At 39.7% G+C, this 16609-nt stretch overlaps 1 protein-coding gene across 9 annotated transcripts in view; it reads right to left on the bottom strand.

The window, feature by feature from the left end:
• CHD7 (chromodomain helicase DNA binding protein 7) overlaps positions 1-16609 on the bottom strand; it is a 180990-nt gene that overhangs the window by 61779 nt on the left and 102602 nt on the right. For all 9 annotated transcript variants that reach the window (XM_042845678.2, XM_042845700.2, XM_008173459.4 and 6 more), the window contains one exon: positions 6875-7305. In XM_042845678.2, coding sequence (XP_042701612.2) covers positions 6875-7305 — 431 coding nt within the window. The remainder of the gene's footprint in view (positions 1-6874; positions 7306-16609) is intronic.

Genomic DNA, 16609 nt, shown 5'->3' with positions numbered 1-16609 from the left:
AAAGAGTTTGGTACCACTGAAAGAACCACATAAGACAAATCATTAAAAAACTAATCTATAAAACAGTTCCCCTTCCAACCGTCCTAGTGTGCATGCTACACATGGACAGAAGTCTCCCCTACTATGAGGCTCCATTTCCAGCATTTATTTCCGCTCTAACTGCCACAAATTATACAATACTACAGCTGAACACTGGGCCCCTTTCCTTTCATCTGCACGCCAAGAGCAATCAGATTACCCTGGTAACCAGTGGTCACATGACCAGCACCTGCTCTTTTGGCTGGATGCCACTGACTAAAGCCATCTGCTTCTCTCAATCAGCTTTCAAACATTCTCAACACCTGCGCTGCAGCGTTTTGTGGTTTCTTTTATCAAATCAGTGCAAAACTGCTTCCAAAACTTTACATATTTCTCAAATTTGTTTAAATCAAAGGTAAGCTTGTCAGGGAGTTGAACCATTGCCAGGTAAAGTAAGTTGACAGGCTAGTGCTTTTCACTGGTGACCTCTATAAATCAGAGCAAAGCATACAATTTAATTTAGTAGTAGTTACTGTGCCCTGGGTGCACGATCACATATGAATAACAGGCTTAATGTCCTGAAGAACAGCATAGCCTAGGTTTGATAAAATATCAATTTGCTGAAAGGCAAGAAAGTGCTAATGATTCTCTGTCTGCCCTTCCTAAGAATGCTCTATGGAATGTCCACAAATTGTTCAAGTCATACAGCATCTCCAAATGCTTATCACACAGGAAGATTCAGACAAAGAACATACATCCAAGTGAGGTACTTGTAGCAGATTTAACTACACAAAGATTTCTTTCTGAACTCTATTAGACCTTCCCCTCTTAGTAACAGTAGAGGGTGTGAGCTAAACACCTTCATATGTGCCTTTTATGACCTACATATACAAGCTGTGCTTCAACTCCCCCAAGTCTCTCATAGTAATAGGAGATATGTACCAAGTAATTTGGACAGGATTTCAAATCATCCTCATGCCATGGCTGCTGAAAGCAGGTACATATAAAAGTACTATTCACGTGGGGGGGAGGGGGGGGAAATAATCTAATCTAATTTGCTTTATTACAGCAATTTTTCTACAAGTCCTATATTTGGCTTTAGTGAACAAGTAAACTGCAGATTCCGTTGTTTAATAATTACAATTATTTTTTTAAAATCTATTTATCCACTGCATCATTTAGAAAATAAAGGGTGAAGGAAACTACAAAGGGAACAAGGCTCAGTCTCTGAACTGAATGAGGATTTGCATCCATACTATAGTCATGCTGCAGGCCCACTAGGAGGTGACTTCACCTGGTGGGTGGGAACAAACACTTCCTGAAGCTGTCAACAATCTTGCTTTCCTCTCCATGGTTCACAAAGCAGGTGTAATGTTCATAACTGCTAAGTGGATCCCTTACAACCTGCTTTGCTACCTAACTAGTTAAATCCACCTGCTAATAAAAAACAAAACAAAACACATCCCATTCAGAGTTTAGATAGTTCAGGTATTTAGGGCCCAACTTTTAGATGTAGGTGCCTAAAGACAAATTTAGAGATCTAAAACCCCTGTTAGACAGCTAAAAACTGACTTTGATGCCTTAGGTGCCTGTATTAAATATCAATATGTACAGGATGGTATTTCCTACATTTCTGGAATAAATTTGAGATAGGCTACTTGTACATATTTAGGTCATAGGCATAAGATCTCACAGGCCAAGTGGTTCCAGGCACCAAACAGAATGCATCAACCTGGCACAGTTTAAAACAAAACAAAAAAAATCAGAATTTGCTGTTAAAAATAGCCCTTTTATTTAAAGCATACACACCACCAGGCATCATTTCAGATTACATGATTCGGAATCCGGTATCCAATACTAACTTTGTGTTGAATGTGCTTATTCCTTAAGGCAGCATACCATACCGTCCCATATAAAATCACTAGCAGCACAACCATCAGAATGGCAATGGGGGACAATAATAAAAAGAATGACGGCAAGAGAAGAAAAGTGTGACAACAAGGAAGAAAGAATTAAAGTTGGAGACAATATGTGTCCCAACAAAATAAGCTTTTTGTCAGTCAGACAATAAACCACCACCAGAAGAGCCAGGTCAATGCATCACAAACTGGGATTGCTGAATCATGCAATTTGAAAGTATCAAAACACAGTGTGGCAGGCTCCAAAGGACTGAGCAGGGAGGTCAACTAGTTCTTGTTATAAATGTACTACTGTTGGTTTATTTAATCTGATCGGGGATTACTAACTGGTCTGTTTATTCATTAGTGTAATGTAAAAGAGTGTCAAGGTTGACCAAAACATTGGATGGGTATTCTTATTGTTGTCTAAAAATCCAAATAAATAAATCATATGGTTAAAATTCTGATCCCTTTCTTTTTTTCATTTGTAGGACACTAGCCCACAGACAAATTTCTAAAATGAACCCTGCTATAAAAGGAAAACCTGAAAAAATTAACATGCAACCACTTGCCCTGGAAAACGAATTTAGCAAACAACCCTGCCCCACAGTTGAGTTCTGCTCCCCAGTCCACCTGACAACAGAATAGGGGAGTGGCATGCCAACCCGAAGTACTGCAGGCATGCACTCAAGGAAAGCGGATGAGTCTTGTGACTGGTGCTCTGCTTATGTACTACAAGCAGAAGAGGAATCAGGGTGTCCTGCAGGGATGAATGATCCTCTCTCCCATTTCTGGTGGAGATGGAAGTCTGTTTCCATCCTCTATAGGTGAGAATGTTGCATTACCAACACCCCATTCCAGTAGCTTTGGGCTGCAGGAAGGAGAGAGGAGCTTCATCCCAGAAGGCAATAAGCTAGATATACATAATAATTCAGAATTTAGTAAACCCTCATTAGTCAAGGTGATACAAAAGACAAGAGTCCCCCCAGCAGGGTCCAAGAGCTCTGAGGGTGAAAAAGCCAATGGTTCCTTTTATTCACAAGCGGGATGCTGCCCTAGATTCTATCTTTGTTATGGCTTTTTGCTTAGGTTTAGCCCTCTTGATAATAGGTATAGAGAAGGCTTTAAAACACAAATCCTCCCAAACTTAATTGTGTCCCTTGCACAGGGCTGTTTTGCAATACAAATATAAAGAGCCACTTTGTTACAACATGGTTATCTCGTGCCCGGCTCAAGATATTGGTTATGAATAGGCCTAATATGTCCCATAACTGGGCTAAAGCTTTGGGTGTAGGTTCAAGTTCCCACACTAGAAGCGTTAACAACGCTGTAACTGGGTCACGAACCACCATGTAATAACCAAGTCATCTGACTCTCATACATAATGTAGACTGCACCTTAAGTGACTGCTTTAAGGAGATCTGCATGGACTTGAGGAGCAGATTCTGGGCATTTCAGAAGTGTACATTTCCCATTTCCCCATCTTCCTCAAAACTAATGGAAGTTTTCCTGTAGACACAGAGACAGACAAAACTTACTACTCCCTCTCCCTCAAATGCTGGCACTGACAAAATTTCTGTACAGCCTGGGATGTAGTGAAACATTTTCTAAAAGCTTTTCGAAAAACCAAAAGCTTTTCAGATGTTTTATACTCAGTTGAAATAACAAATAGAAAAAATGGCAGTAGGGATGAACAAATTTCTTTTAGTAACCTGGGCTACCAGACTGAAAAGGAAAACTGGCAGACTTTAGTGACCCACATAATCTTTGGCACACATGTAGTCAATATACTGAAAGAATGTTTTCGGATACTATCTTTTATCTGTACTCAGGGCTCAAAATTTTGCAAATCTCTCAAAAACTATTATATGGCTACAGTGATCGTAAACTGGTTTCTTTTTAGGGGGAAGGGGGTTCTCCCCCCCCCCTTCATTTCTTCCAGCTGCCATTTCTGTGTATCCTTTTACTATTGCTTTTAGGGCCAGGCTAGCAGCCACAGGAAGTTAAACCATGCCATCCTAGTCCATGGACTTGCTTTCCAAAAGTACCAACTGTACAGTGAAGTTCACTTTTGAAGTTTCCTAGATTTCTGGGATGCCAGTGGAAATGTATTTCACATGAGCACTACAAAAGTCAACTTCTTCTGTTATTCATCTGTTTGTTCATCATGTGATTATGATGTATCACAACCAGGAAGCTTACACATTTCTTCAAGGCTTACTCCAAAGAAAGGAGGAGGGGAGATTCCAAGATTTTTCTATACTTTCATGGTCAATAAGAGGATTATATGGCTAGTTAACTCTGATGTGCTGTTTTAATAAAAGTATGCATATTGATTAGAATAATCTGCTACTTTAGTGTATTTTGCCCATTTTATAATTGAATTCAATTCATTTTTTCATCCTTTCACTTCAGTGGTAGTTTCTGTCTCTGCCTATGTACTATCTATGTAGCGATACTTTTTGAACAATCCAGTAAAGGGGCTACCTTTTTCCAACCGAATTTGATGAATGGAAATGCCTCATTTTGTATGTAGAGAGAGACCCTTCTGATTGAAATGAGAGAAAATTCAGAACCAAACACTTATCCGAACCCCTAAGAAAATGGCTTTTTACATAAACTCAAGTTAGTTTATTTGAGGTTGAAAGTAACAAGTATCACAGAGCTTTCAAAATGCAAAATTGCCACTACTGTAATCCAATGCCTAGAAGCAAGCTACTATGGCAGTATAACAAGCACTAACATAACCAAAACACCCGACCACCTTCAGCACCACATATTCGATTTATGTAATTATCCTTTGCCACTCAGAATTTACATTTAGGTGCATCCATTTTAGTCATCTCTGCTATTGTGATGTTATATCATTCCTAGTGGAGTAGCACTATAGCAAGATCAAGATACATCACTTAAGATTCCTCTGTCCATTTGAAACACTGTGGCTCAACAGATTATTGGTTTATCCTGTTGATTCGCTTAAAACTTTGATTCAATTATCAATGTTACTGGACAGATTTCCCAGTCTTTGCATGGCAAAAGCAGGCAAATATCTTTCACAGAAGTCATATTCCTTATGAATATGTTAACCCCGCCCCCCAGTCAGCAGGTTCTTTGACAAGGTTTACCTCCCAGATACTGAAGCTATCAAAGCAGACAGACTGAGGCGAATCTGGACTTGAAAAGTACATTTGGCAATGATGAATCAAGGCTGTGACTGACTGGGCAAGTACTTTTCTTGAACAGTCCTGCTTATTGGGGTAAGAGGCTGCAAGTGTTGTTCATGCTCCCAGGTATATTTTTCCCACTGAGTGGGAAGAACAGCACTTTGCAGCTATGAGAAGTATTACAAAATTCACCCTTCCAATTGCAAGGGGTACTGCAAAGGGAGGAGAAAAGAGAATAAAGTCTCCCACCCCCACAGGCATGCAACAGAGCAGCTCTGTTCCCTGAAAGGAGAGTCTACTCCCCTGCCCCCAAGGTGCAGTCCCATGACTTCACTTGGGGTGACCTGCACAGACTTATCAGCCTGGGTTATGTGTCATCTCAAATGTTGAGGCCTGATGTCAATCCCAATTCATAGGAAACGACATATATTTTGGAACCAAATTCTTTCTAACCTTGGTTTGTTAAGAGTTATTAAATTCTGAAAGACTGTCTGTAGAAACTATATTCATAGCACCTAGTTGAAAAAGTTTGCAGTGAGAAGCGTTTTTCAAATAAATCTCATGCCTTTCACTTCTTGATGTAGAAATGGCTGGGTGAGACCTATGTTATGGGGAGAGGTTGAATTAGATAATCATAATAGTCCTCTCTCTTTGTGGCCTTTAAAAAAAAAAAACCCTCACAAAACCCCAAAACTATGAATATCCTGTCCCCGTGCAAACAATTAATCTTTTCATTTAGATGATACAGTCCTCTAGTTTCAAAAGGATACAGTGGGAAAGCTGTTCAGTCCACTACCTAGATTCAGTAACATGTAACTGAAAATTAAACTACTGTACGTATAAACCCATCAATTCGTTTCAGCAGTCTGGAACATTATATATAAAATTTTGTAAATTATAAGTAGGTTCAACTGTACTGGAAAGCTAATAAAGCTTTTACAGTACATTTCACCCTGCCAACTTATACAGATTCTTCAATAAAACACTAGTTTTCCTATCCACCCAAAAAAACCTTTCATTCTTACTAGAAGTCCATACTATCTGAGCTTCATTCATCCATATATCTGTATCAGAAAGAATTAAACAGTAACCAGCCTTGCAGAATACATGCAAATCAGATTTGTTAATCAAAATGTTTTTAATCTTAATACAAATGGATTCTGCAAACTGATTTGGATTAACCAGGTCTGGCTGTGCTTCCATCTGGAAGTTATATATTTTCTAACATTAGCCACATCTTGAAAAAACAGATTCAGATGTTTGGAACGGGTTCAGAACAGTTGTAAGGAATTTTAGATACAAATGAAAAAATCAGTTTTAATGTCTTTTTCCCCCTCTCAGTTTTCTCAGTGAACATTTGTACTCATGATAGTTGGGGGGATGGGGGGCGGGGGAGGAAACGGGGGGATGGTTTGCTTTGGAATGACTGTGTACAGTACTGCGATTTGATCTCTCTTATATTGCCTACGAGGATTTTAACCCTGACCCTAAAAAGAATCACGATGCCAAGTGGAGATAATTCTCCTGTTCCAATTACTAGGAAACAGGGTTAGAGAGGCTACAATTTTTGTATCAGCATAATTATTTCACTTACGGCTGTGTGGGTTTTTTGCCCCTCCCCCCTTTAAAAAAAGGCAAAATAGTTAAAATTGGTATAATCCCTAGCCAACAAAATGTTTTCCCCCCATTCTTTTTGTATGATTTTTGTTTTAAATTCCACGAATACACACAATACATTATTTTTGTTTTGAATGCCAACTCATCACATACCCAAAGAGATATTTCCTGACCTACCTTGTCTTTTTACTAGTCTTGGGTTTTGGTGTGGTATTTTTTGCTTTCTTTTCCTTTGGCTCTTTGGGAGGCTTGGGGGTTTTGGGAGGCTTAGGTTCCTTAGGCTCCTTCTTTTCCTTGGGTTCTTTAGGATCCTTCGGCTCCTTTTTTGACTTGGGCTTTTTCTTTTTCTTTTTTTCTTCTTGGGAGCAATCCAATGAGTTCCTGGTTTGATCCTGGCTGTCAAGACAACCAGGAAAATCTTCCTTACCAAAACCTTTACTGGGACCCTCTGCCAGAATGTGATTGTTTTTCTTTTTCTTCTTCTTTTGCTGAGGCTGCTGTTCAATCGATGGCAGGTAATCATCATTTTTCACTAGCTGGGTATTCAGTCCACTAACCTGAGTCATATCCGGCACTGGTTTCTCTACAAAGGGCTCCGATGGAGAATGCTAAGAAATACAAATAGGCATTAAATTAGTATAGCATAATAAAAAACACACATTTGTGGTCCATAAAATTGTTTACTTAGAGCTCTCTATTTTAGGACTGAGAGGTCATGGAGGGAGACAAGAGAAAACAGAAGGTGAAGTTAATTGGTAACATTTCAAACAAATATTGTACAATAATTATAAGCACTGCTATGCTGCTGTTAAGGTTGTGGCAGAACAGCTATAAAGTACTGAATATTGCAAGTATAAAATTCTTCATGCCTAAAAAACTCTGTATAAAAGGTATAAATCCACAAACAAAATTTCATACACCAAATAAAATTCATTTAGACTTAAAAATGAAAAAAAAATAAGGCAGACATTGGCCTCATCCCGCCAACCAGCTTGATTTATTTAGCCGCCCACGTGAGGCTGGTGAATATAGTCTTGGGGGTTGGGGCGTTGGGGGGGCTGGCAGCGGCATAAGCTGGGTGGCGTAATAGCAGAGCCCCTTCCATGGTGGCATGATGGAGGGGCAGCCAGGCCAAATTTGAGTGCCATTACAACTTGGCACCTGAGGTCCTGCTGACACCAATCTCTACCTCCACTCTGCTCCCCTCAACATAGGCTCCAACTCCGTCCCATGCCACCTATCTCTGGTTACTTCCTATGCTTGGTGGAGGGTGGGGAGTGAAGGCCCCGGCTGAAACCTCATTGGCTTTCAGCTCCCAAATCATCAATGGGTAGGCAGTAACGAGCTGGGAGGCATGGGACAGAGGTAATCTGTGCTGATGAGGCAGTAGCAATATTACTAAAAGACTGTGTACCTTAGAAACTTGGCTCCACCTTTAATTTTTGGGGGGAGGGAGGTTGTTTTCTGTATGGCCTGACAAAGGGGTTTTTAGTGGAGTTTATGGCCCTCCGCTATCCTAAAGTTGACCATCTATGAAATAAAGGTTATTTATATAAGACTTTCCCATATTCTGGTAACAGCTATTTTGTACGAGTAATCTGGGACAGGTGAGTTACTTATATGGGTCTTTTGTCATCTGAAAACAAGTATTAACTTTGGCTTCTATACACAGAACTGGAAAATTAATAGGACACAATCATAGGGTGCATTTACACAAGAGAACTGCATCAGTGCCATTTACACTGGTGCATGCATGACATCAACATTTTGATCAACATCCCAAGGATTGAACTGAGGACCTCCAGAGCTAAGAGCATGATCTTTTACAGTATATGCTAAAGAGCCATTGTTCTCTAGGGTGGGGTTGTAATGGACTCTCATCCTCTGCAGATGGGGCACAAAGGAGGACTAATACAAAAACATCCATGCTGTTTTGAGTATGCCCAGTGTACCATGTTCTCACACAGCACTCCTCGAAAGCACTGCCTGTATGTTGTACGTGTCCAGGGGTGGACAAACGTTTTGGTTCCTGGCCAATGGGAACTGCAGGGGCAGCACTTGGGGCAGGGATAGTGTGCAGAGCCTCCTGGCTGCCCCTACGCATAGGAGCTGAAGAGGTGACATGCTGCTGCTTCTGGGAGCCACGTGGAGTGGGGCAAGCCCTTGACCCCACTCCCCGGCAGGAGCTCGAGGGCCAGATTAAAATGTCTGGAGGGCCAGATGCGGCCCCTGGGCTGTAGTTTGCCCACCTCTGTACGTGTCCCACAGTTCCTGGCATAACACTCTGGAGCAAGTATAGAATGTCTGTTTGCATCTATTCTTGTTTTTGTTTTGTTCCACTCAGTGCTTTAGATAGTTCTGCCCTACACAACTATCCACACAAATGCTGTGAAGACAAGGAGTTACGTCATGCCATGGCATCACACTATCAATGCAGATGAAAGAGGGCCCTACACCAGGCTTTTCCTGAGGCCCAGCCTTTTGGAAGACAGGGATCACTGAGCCAGGGAAAAGTATGGGACAGGAAGCAGAGAGGTGGTTATTTCTTCTGGGGGACAAGTAGCCTTGTGTAACTATGTAATGTCACTATTTTTTTTTTATTTTTTTTTTTTATTTTTGAGATGTTGGGCGTGTTTCAGAGTTGCAACTGTCTGACTGCAATTCCAACCCTGGTCTGCCACTTAAGTTCTGGTAAAGGTGTGAACTGTCGTGCGTGTGTGTGTGCGTGCGTGTGTGTGTATGTGTATACACGTACACTGGAGAGACAGACACACAAACACGTTATGTTTATTACCCATCAGGACCTAATATGTAACAAATGTATATGTGGACCTATGGTATGTTACAGTTTTGTGAGGAATCCAAATTATGGATAGCATGCCAAATTTTCCTAATATAGACACGTTTTATTTGGTCATCCAAGTTTTTTTTATTTCAGGGTTTTAATTCCTCATGGCTGTTAGAATAAGCTGCTGAATGTAAATCCAAGTAGTTCTGTCCTAGCAACTATATGTACACTGAGAATATTCAGCATTTATCCTATTAATGGCCTAGCACTGCATTAAAGTTCACCAGTGGTTGTAGCCATAGAAACATTAGCATAGACTGGGGGAGGTATTTTCCCTCCCATTGTAGATATTCAGCAATAAGAACACATACACAGTGTACAATAACTTCCATCAATGGAGCTGCACCAGTGCTAGACCAAACAATGGCAAAAGTGTTGAAAATTCTTAATATGGATAAAAACCCTAATCTGCAGAGAGGCAACTAGTGCCTCTGCTGCAGATCACAACTTTCCAAAGTAGCTGCAATGAAATTACCACAAATATCACTTTTACTTTACTGGTGCTTGGGAAAGCCTTAGACACCACCCCATAGGCAATGGAACTATTCATGGCAGAGAACTGAGGAGAGGGTTGGAGAGGGGAAATTGGATTGGGAGACAGAAGACCAAGGTTCTGGCTGCGACAATGACTTGCTGTGTGACCGTGGGCAATTCACTTCATCTTCATCTATTAGACTAAGTTCTTTGGTGTAGGGAATGTCTCAAGTGTTTGCTGTAATGGAGCCCCAGCTCTCAGTTCAGACCTCTAGGTACTATTGTAATAGTGATGAGGAAGGGGATTTTCTGCTACAGCAGGCGAAAGGAATGGTGGATAAAAACTAAACTCATTCTTCCAAGATTAAGAGAAAACGGCAGGGCGGGTTGTTTCAAATTTATCAGACACCTTACTGATAGAGGCCAATATAAAACATGGCATCTCTAAACATAGTCCAGGATGCCACGTGGGAATTACCAGATCATTCATGTGGTCCATATAGTCCTGTATCTGACTGTAGAAACAGATACTTCAGAGGAAGGTGCAAACAACCTGAAATTAGGCAGATGTGCCTGCACATTAGGTCTCCTCCTAAATCCCTGCGAGAGATTGGCTTCCACCCTGAAGCATGAAGTTTAATATCTCTTCCAAAAATCTCTGTTCACATTAGTGATAACTATTATCCATACAAATAGCTATTATAAGTTATTACCCACACAAGCGTCCAATCTCTTTTTTTTAAACTCTGCAAAATTTCTGGCCTCAGTATCACCATGTCGCAATGATTTCCAGTTTAATTACATATTTTTTTCACATATTTCCTTTTATCAGTTTTGAATTTGTCACCTTTTAATTTAATTGACTGTCCCCTTGTACTTGTGTTATGAGACAAAAAACAGAAGCTCTTGATCTACTTTCTAATACCATTCATTATTTTATGTACTTTTATCATTTCATCTTATTCATCTCCTTTCTGAATAATAATAAAAATACCAAGGTCTTATATAGTGCTCTTCATCCATAGCTCTCAAAGTGTTTTACAAAGGAATAACCCCACTCTTATCAATCTTTGAACCTTCTAATTTTGCCCCCTTTTTGGGGGGGGGGGGGGGGGGGAAGATAAGCAACCATTTCTGCACACATCATTCGAGGTTAGGCTACACCCCATCAACTTACACAAAAGTATTGCAATAGTCCCTGTATTACTCTCCATTATATACCCATCCTAAAACCTTGTTTAACTGCAACTGCACATTGAGCCAGGTTTTCACTCAGCTGCCCACAATGGCACTCAGATCCTTTTCCTGAATGATACAGTGAATTTAGAACCCTGTAAGGTATATGAGTAGTTCAAATTTTCCTTCCATTGTTCATTTACTTTGCAATCTGCTAGGAATCCCATTACTTTCCATTTTCCCAGGAGACTAGGGTGGTGAAGGCTCCTCCAAGGCTTTCCTCCAGGTTGCTGCCTTTGGATATCGTCACAAAGACTTTTTCTTTTAAATCACACTTTAGATGATAGATTTAGTTGTCTGGATAGTACCACAATTGTCCAAATCCTTGAAGTATCCTTGCTTATTTTTACTCCACTTGATTGCTTTTAGCACTGCTCTTAGTCTGGACAATTAAACTCTATGAAATCAATTTCATTGGTAGATATTCAGAGCTTCAGGTTTTGGTTCCAATGCTGAGGGGAAATATTTGTTTAAAAATGCTATCTGTGTTGGAATTTTAAAAACAGACATTAATATTGATCTTAAGTTTTGCAAAAGCTTGTTTAAAAGATCTAATGTTGGGGCCAATTTAGTGTTTCTTTTAAAAATGATTCACAAGGATTTAAAAAAAAAAATGCCCAGCAGCCAGACAAGCCACTAACATTAACAGTTTCAATAAAGTCTTTTCAATGTATCTGCTCAATGAGGCACAAGACTGAGGATGTTTAAATTTTAGCCAATTTTCAAAGTGTGCCTGTGAAGCAAAGTTCACAGGATTGATCCACTGATTTCAAAATTAATGTTATTTTATTTTTGTATGCACACATGCACGCATGCACACACTTTCATTACTTTTTTTGTGCAATCCAAAAATATCCCTGCGTTACCTCACCTCTCCATCTCCTGAATGACTTTTTTTCAAAAGATTAAAAAACTATCTAGAAATGGCAAGATTTAGAACAGACCAGTAAAAATCAGGATATTTGAAGTTGAGGCTCACATTCTCTCCACCTTTTCCCATGCACAATGGTGTAAAAAATGACTGATATTGCTGTCACAATTTTAACTTTTCTGCCTCATGTCAAGACCTTACATTAAAATGTTTTATTGTTCCCCCATCTGATTCCTTTAAGAACTTCTCAAAACTAGTGAATTAAGTTTTGTAAGATGTCAACCAGTAGACTTTCATGTTCTTTCAGTCCCACTCACTACCTCAAAAAAAGCATATATGTAACATTCACTCAGGTGGTGCTTTAAAATATTTAATTTATATATTACATGCACAAATTATGTATGAAATTGGAAACCCAAAAATCTAAAAAAGTTATACCAACTCCTATTCACAATACTAGGTTATTGAGAATTAAAAATCGGCATCCAAATTCAACAAAATAAATACCTTATACATTTAAATACTTCTATATTGCTAGAAATTTTCATTCACATACCTCAAAAGCATACATTAGTGAAACAGCCTACGTCTGCTCTAATTAGTTTTCATTTCATATTACTTCTGTCTCATTTTACTTTGCAAATGTCTTAGTTTAAAATTTTATTATATCAATATGATCTTAATTTTTAGCATTATACTTTTCAAAAATGGGTGTTATTAAGTCTAATTTTCTGTGCATTTTGGGTTAATATTTTTGCATCAAACTTTATATCCCCGACTGACAGCCCCACATTGCTCCCTAGTGTGAAACTGTGTAGGAGCAGCACAAATCTGGGACAAGGCCGAGAGATCAGAGGCAGCTTGAAGGAGACATTTCTCCACCCTAGAACAGTTGTCTGAATTATTTTTTATTTTTATTTTTTAAACAGGGTTGAGAAGGGAAGGAAGGTAGGACAGGTTATTACCAGTAAATATTGGCTTAAACCTATCATAGGGACTTATTTCAAATAGTTCTTCATCTTTAAATCTACATTGGATTAACTACAGTTACAGGGTCACCATTTCCAATAACAGAACCCTGTTTTCCATTTATAAAAAATTACAAAAAACTGTATGTACTACATACTTTTACAAAAAGATTGAAAACTTACCTGTACACTTCAGAACACAAATCATTTCTCCCTCCCCCCCCACACACACACTACTTTTAGTAATAAATGAGGCCATAATTTAGCATCTTGGTACAGAATTTAATCTTCCACAGGAAAGAAACCAGTAAAGATTAAATACAAATAGGTATTAATCCTGTTTGATATGCAGGCAGAATTATTTTTGGTACTATTTGAAATAAGGTGAAAAAGGTGCTCAGAAATATTGCAGTGTTTACTAGACCCACATCTCCTTAAATCTTTTAGAGAAAAGCTGTTTTTGTAAACATTTAACAAAGAACAGATGGCCCGTTTTAATCATGTGAAAAAAACCTGGAGCTCACATTAATACTCCTACAACAGACTACTGGGTCTAGTCACCTCCCTAACCAGCAGTACTGTCTTCAGTAATGCCATTTAATTTTACTATGGACATTTTCTCATCAATTCCCACTGCTTGACAGTTAATCAATGTCATTAACATTCAATATGACCATGCAGGACATTGCTAAAATCTTGTTTATTAGAGTAAATGTGGAGATTCCCAAATCTTCCAAGATTTTAAAAACGCAACTTTTAAACAATAACTTGACACTCAAAAAATTGCCTTTGATAGCAAAATGTTCTCAAAAAATTAAAGCCCAGCCATATTTGAACAAATTTCACATAAATATGGCATTTATTTGAGAAAATTCTTCAGATCTGTACAATCTCACCCCTGGAGTTCACATTAGTTATTTTTTAATTTGCAAACAAACATTTGATGTTCAAAAGATTTAATAAATTAAAAGTAAAGAAGCTTGTGCTCCATGGATGTTTACACATTTAGATCCAAACTCATTTTCTACTGCTCAGAAAAGATGGATGGCTCAAATGAGGCCTGTTATGTAAAGTGGCAGGATGGACAGGATACAGAATTAATCCAATGAGGGTTAGTGTGAGCGAAGGGGGGAGGAAATGGTGGGGAATTAAGGAGGAGACAATCTTTCTGTTGCTTGAACAAGGATTGAAACAACGTGAACTATACTTAAGTAATGATAGCAGATGAGTGTCAGTTCCCTGGCAGAGGAGCCTCTTGAGATATTGAGCTTTTCAGCTCTAGAGTAAGAGCAGCAGAGTATGTGACATGACTCAGCTAACTTTGTCAGATATAAACACCAGCATTAAAAAAGTCCCTATTTACTCTGACAGCTGAGAAACCCCATTTTAATTTGCATCAGACGCTCTTCTAGACTCCAGGAGCCCCTTCAGACTATGAAGCACATCTAGGGAACCGCATTTTACTTACACTTTTTGGAATCTCATCTGTTAATCATGGCGTATAACTTGAGAAGAAATGTCCAGTTAGTTTCCTGACTCCAAAATCTGAACTGCTCCCAACACCATTCCCAAATTATGGGACAATATGATACAGATCCAAACTTTTCAGTTTAAGCAAATCATTGCTGAATACTTTTCCTCAATAACAAGTATAATTCTGGTAAGTTTTATCTCCTCCATCTAACAGATAAGCTGATTCTCTTCAGAAAGGTGCAGACAGCATCGAGTGACTGAACTCAGACCTCTTTTTAAAGAGGTGGCAGTAGGGGCAAGAGGTTAGACAACAGGAGATAGCAGCAACACATTGGGAAAATAGAGTTCTGTATAAGGCCAGGACCCTACCAAATTAGCGGACGTGAAAAATGCATCACGGACTGTGAAATCCGGTCTCCTCTGTGAAATCTGGTCTTGTGTACTTTTATCATATACTATACAAATTTCATGGGGGAGACCAGTGATTCTCAAACTGGGGGTCCCGACCCAAAAGGGGGTCACCAGGTTATTATAGGTGGTTGCAGTACTGGCAGCCTTACTTCTGCACTGCCTTCAGACCTGGGTGACTGGTGAGTGGCGGTGCTGGCCAGGCGTTCAGCTCTGAAGGCAGCACCCACCAGCAGCAGTGCAGAAGAAAGGGTGACAACACATACCATGCCACCCTTACTTCTGTGCTTCTGCCTTCAAAGCTGGATGGCTGCAGGCTGAGGGCCCAGCTCTGAAGGCAGCAGCACAGAAGTAAGGGTGGCAATACCATACTATGCCACCCTTACTTCTGCACTGCTGCTGGCGGCAGCGCTGCCTTTAACAGCTGAGCACCCAGCCAGCAGCTGCTGCTCCCCATCCACCCAGGTCTGAAGGCAGAAGCAAGGGTGGTAATACTATGATCCCCCCCTAAAATATCTTTGCGTCCCCCCCCCCTTTTGCATCAGGACCCCTACAGTTAAATCTGAAATTTCACAATGTTGTAAGTATCTGAAATCATGACATGACTATTTTAAAAATCCTCTGACTCTGAAATTGACCAAAATGGACCATGAATTTGGTAGGGCCCTAACCATGGAGGTTAGTCATTAGTAGGTTCAAGCTCGATGGCAAGGTTATCAGGGAGATGAAGTCTTCGCATGCAATATATGCCCCATTCCCATCACTTTGAATCCCTTCATTAGCTTCCGATCTTTTACTGAATTAAATTCATGCTCCTAATCTTTACTTACCTGTACTAGGCCCTACAGGACTTTTTCCCTAAATATCTATGCTCATTTTCTTTTACTGCCCCTCTCACTCCATATGCTGTTCCTAAAACTTTCACCCTCCTGATTCCTTTGCCTTTATACCACTTTTGGTTTCGGGCCTTCTTTCATGCTGCTCCCTACATCTGGAACATGCTCAGGCCTAGTCAACACTAGCAAAAATAGTAATAGCAATAGTCCAGATGCAAAGTTGGAAGAATCAGAAGACAGGGCTCACTGCTATGCGTTTGTCAATCCTGCAATTGAAGGTGTGCTTGGAGCTGCAGTATGCACACCCATAATCTATAGTTAGATTAAACATACTATGAGAATGTCTACATGAGCTGCAATCACACCCTTGATTTCAGCACAGACACAACCATCGTCATAAAGTCTTAATCAACTACTAGTACAGATGCACCAGTGCTAGAATATGGGTACAGACTCACTGTCATCCATCAAGACTATTCTTTCTTCTTTAAATCCCTCTGTGCAACCTCTCTCTTCAAATAATCCTTCCTCATTCTCATCCCATGCTCTTCTGCTCCTAAATTTAACTGCAAGATCTTTTGGGGCAGGAGTAGATCTAATAGTACATAAGTGTTCAGGCAAAATAGCATTATTCAGTGCCATTCACTTACAAAGGTACAAGATTAGTAAGACCTCAAATACTTGCCATAGTTAATATTTCAGGATCCAGGGTGACAGCTGATTTGATTTGCTACAAACTAATCTTTTCAGAGGTCCCTTTTACAATGTAAGGAAAAGCCAAAACAGTTAAAACTTTTT

This window comes from Chrysemys picta, chromosome 2 (assembly GCF_011386835.1).
Source record: "Chrysemys picta bellii isolate R12L10 chromosome 2, ASM1138683v2, whole genome shotgun sequence".
NCBI classification, from domain to species: Eukaryota; Metazoa; Chordata; order Testudines; family Emydidae; genus Chrysemys; species Chrysemys picta.
The sequence above is the reverse complement of the archived record's forward strand: the minus strand, read 5'-3'. Positions and strand labels throughout refer to the sequence as shown.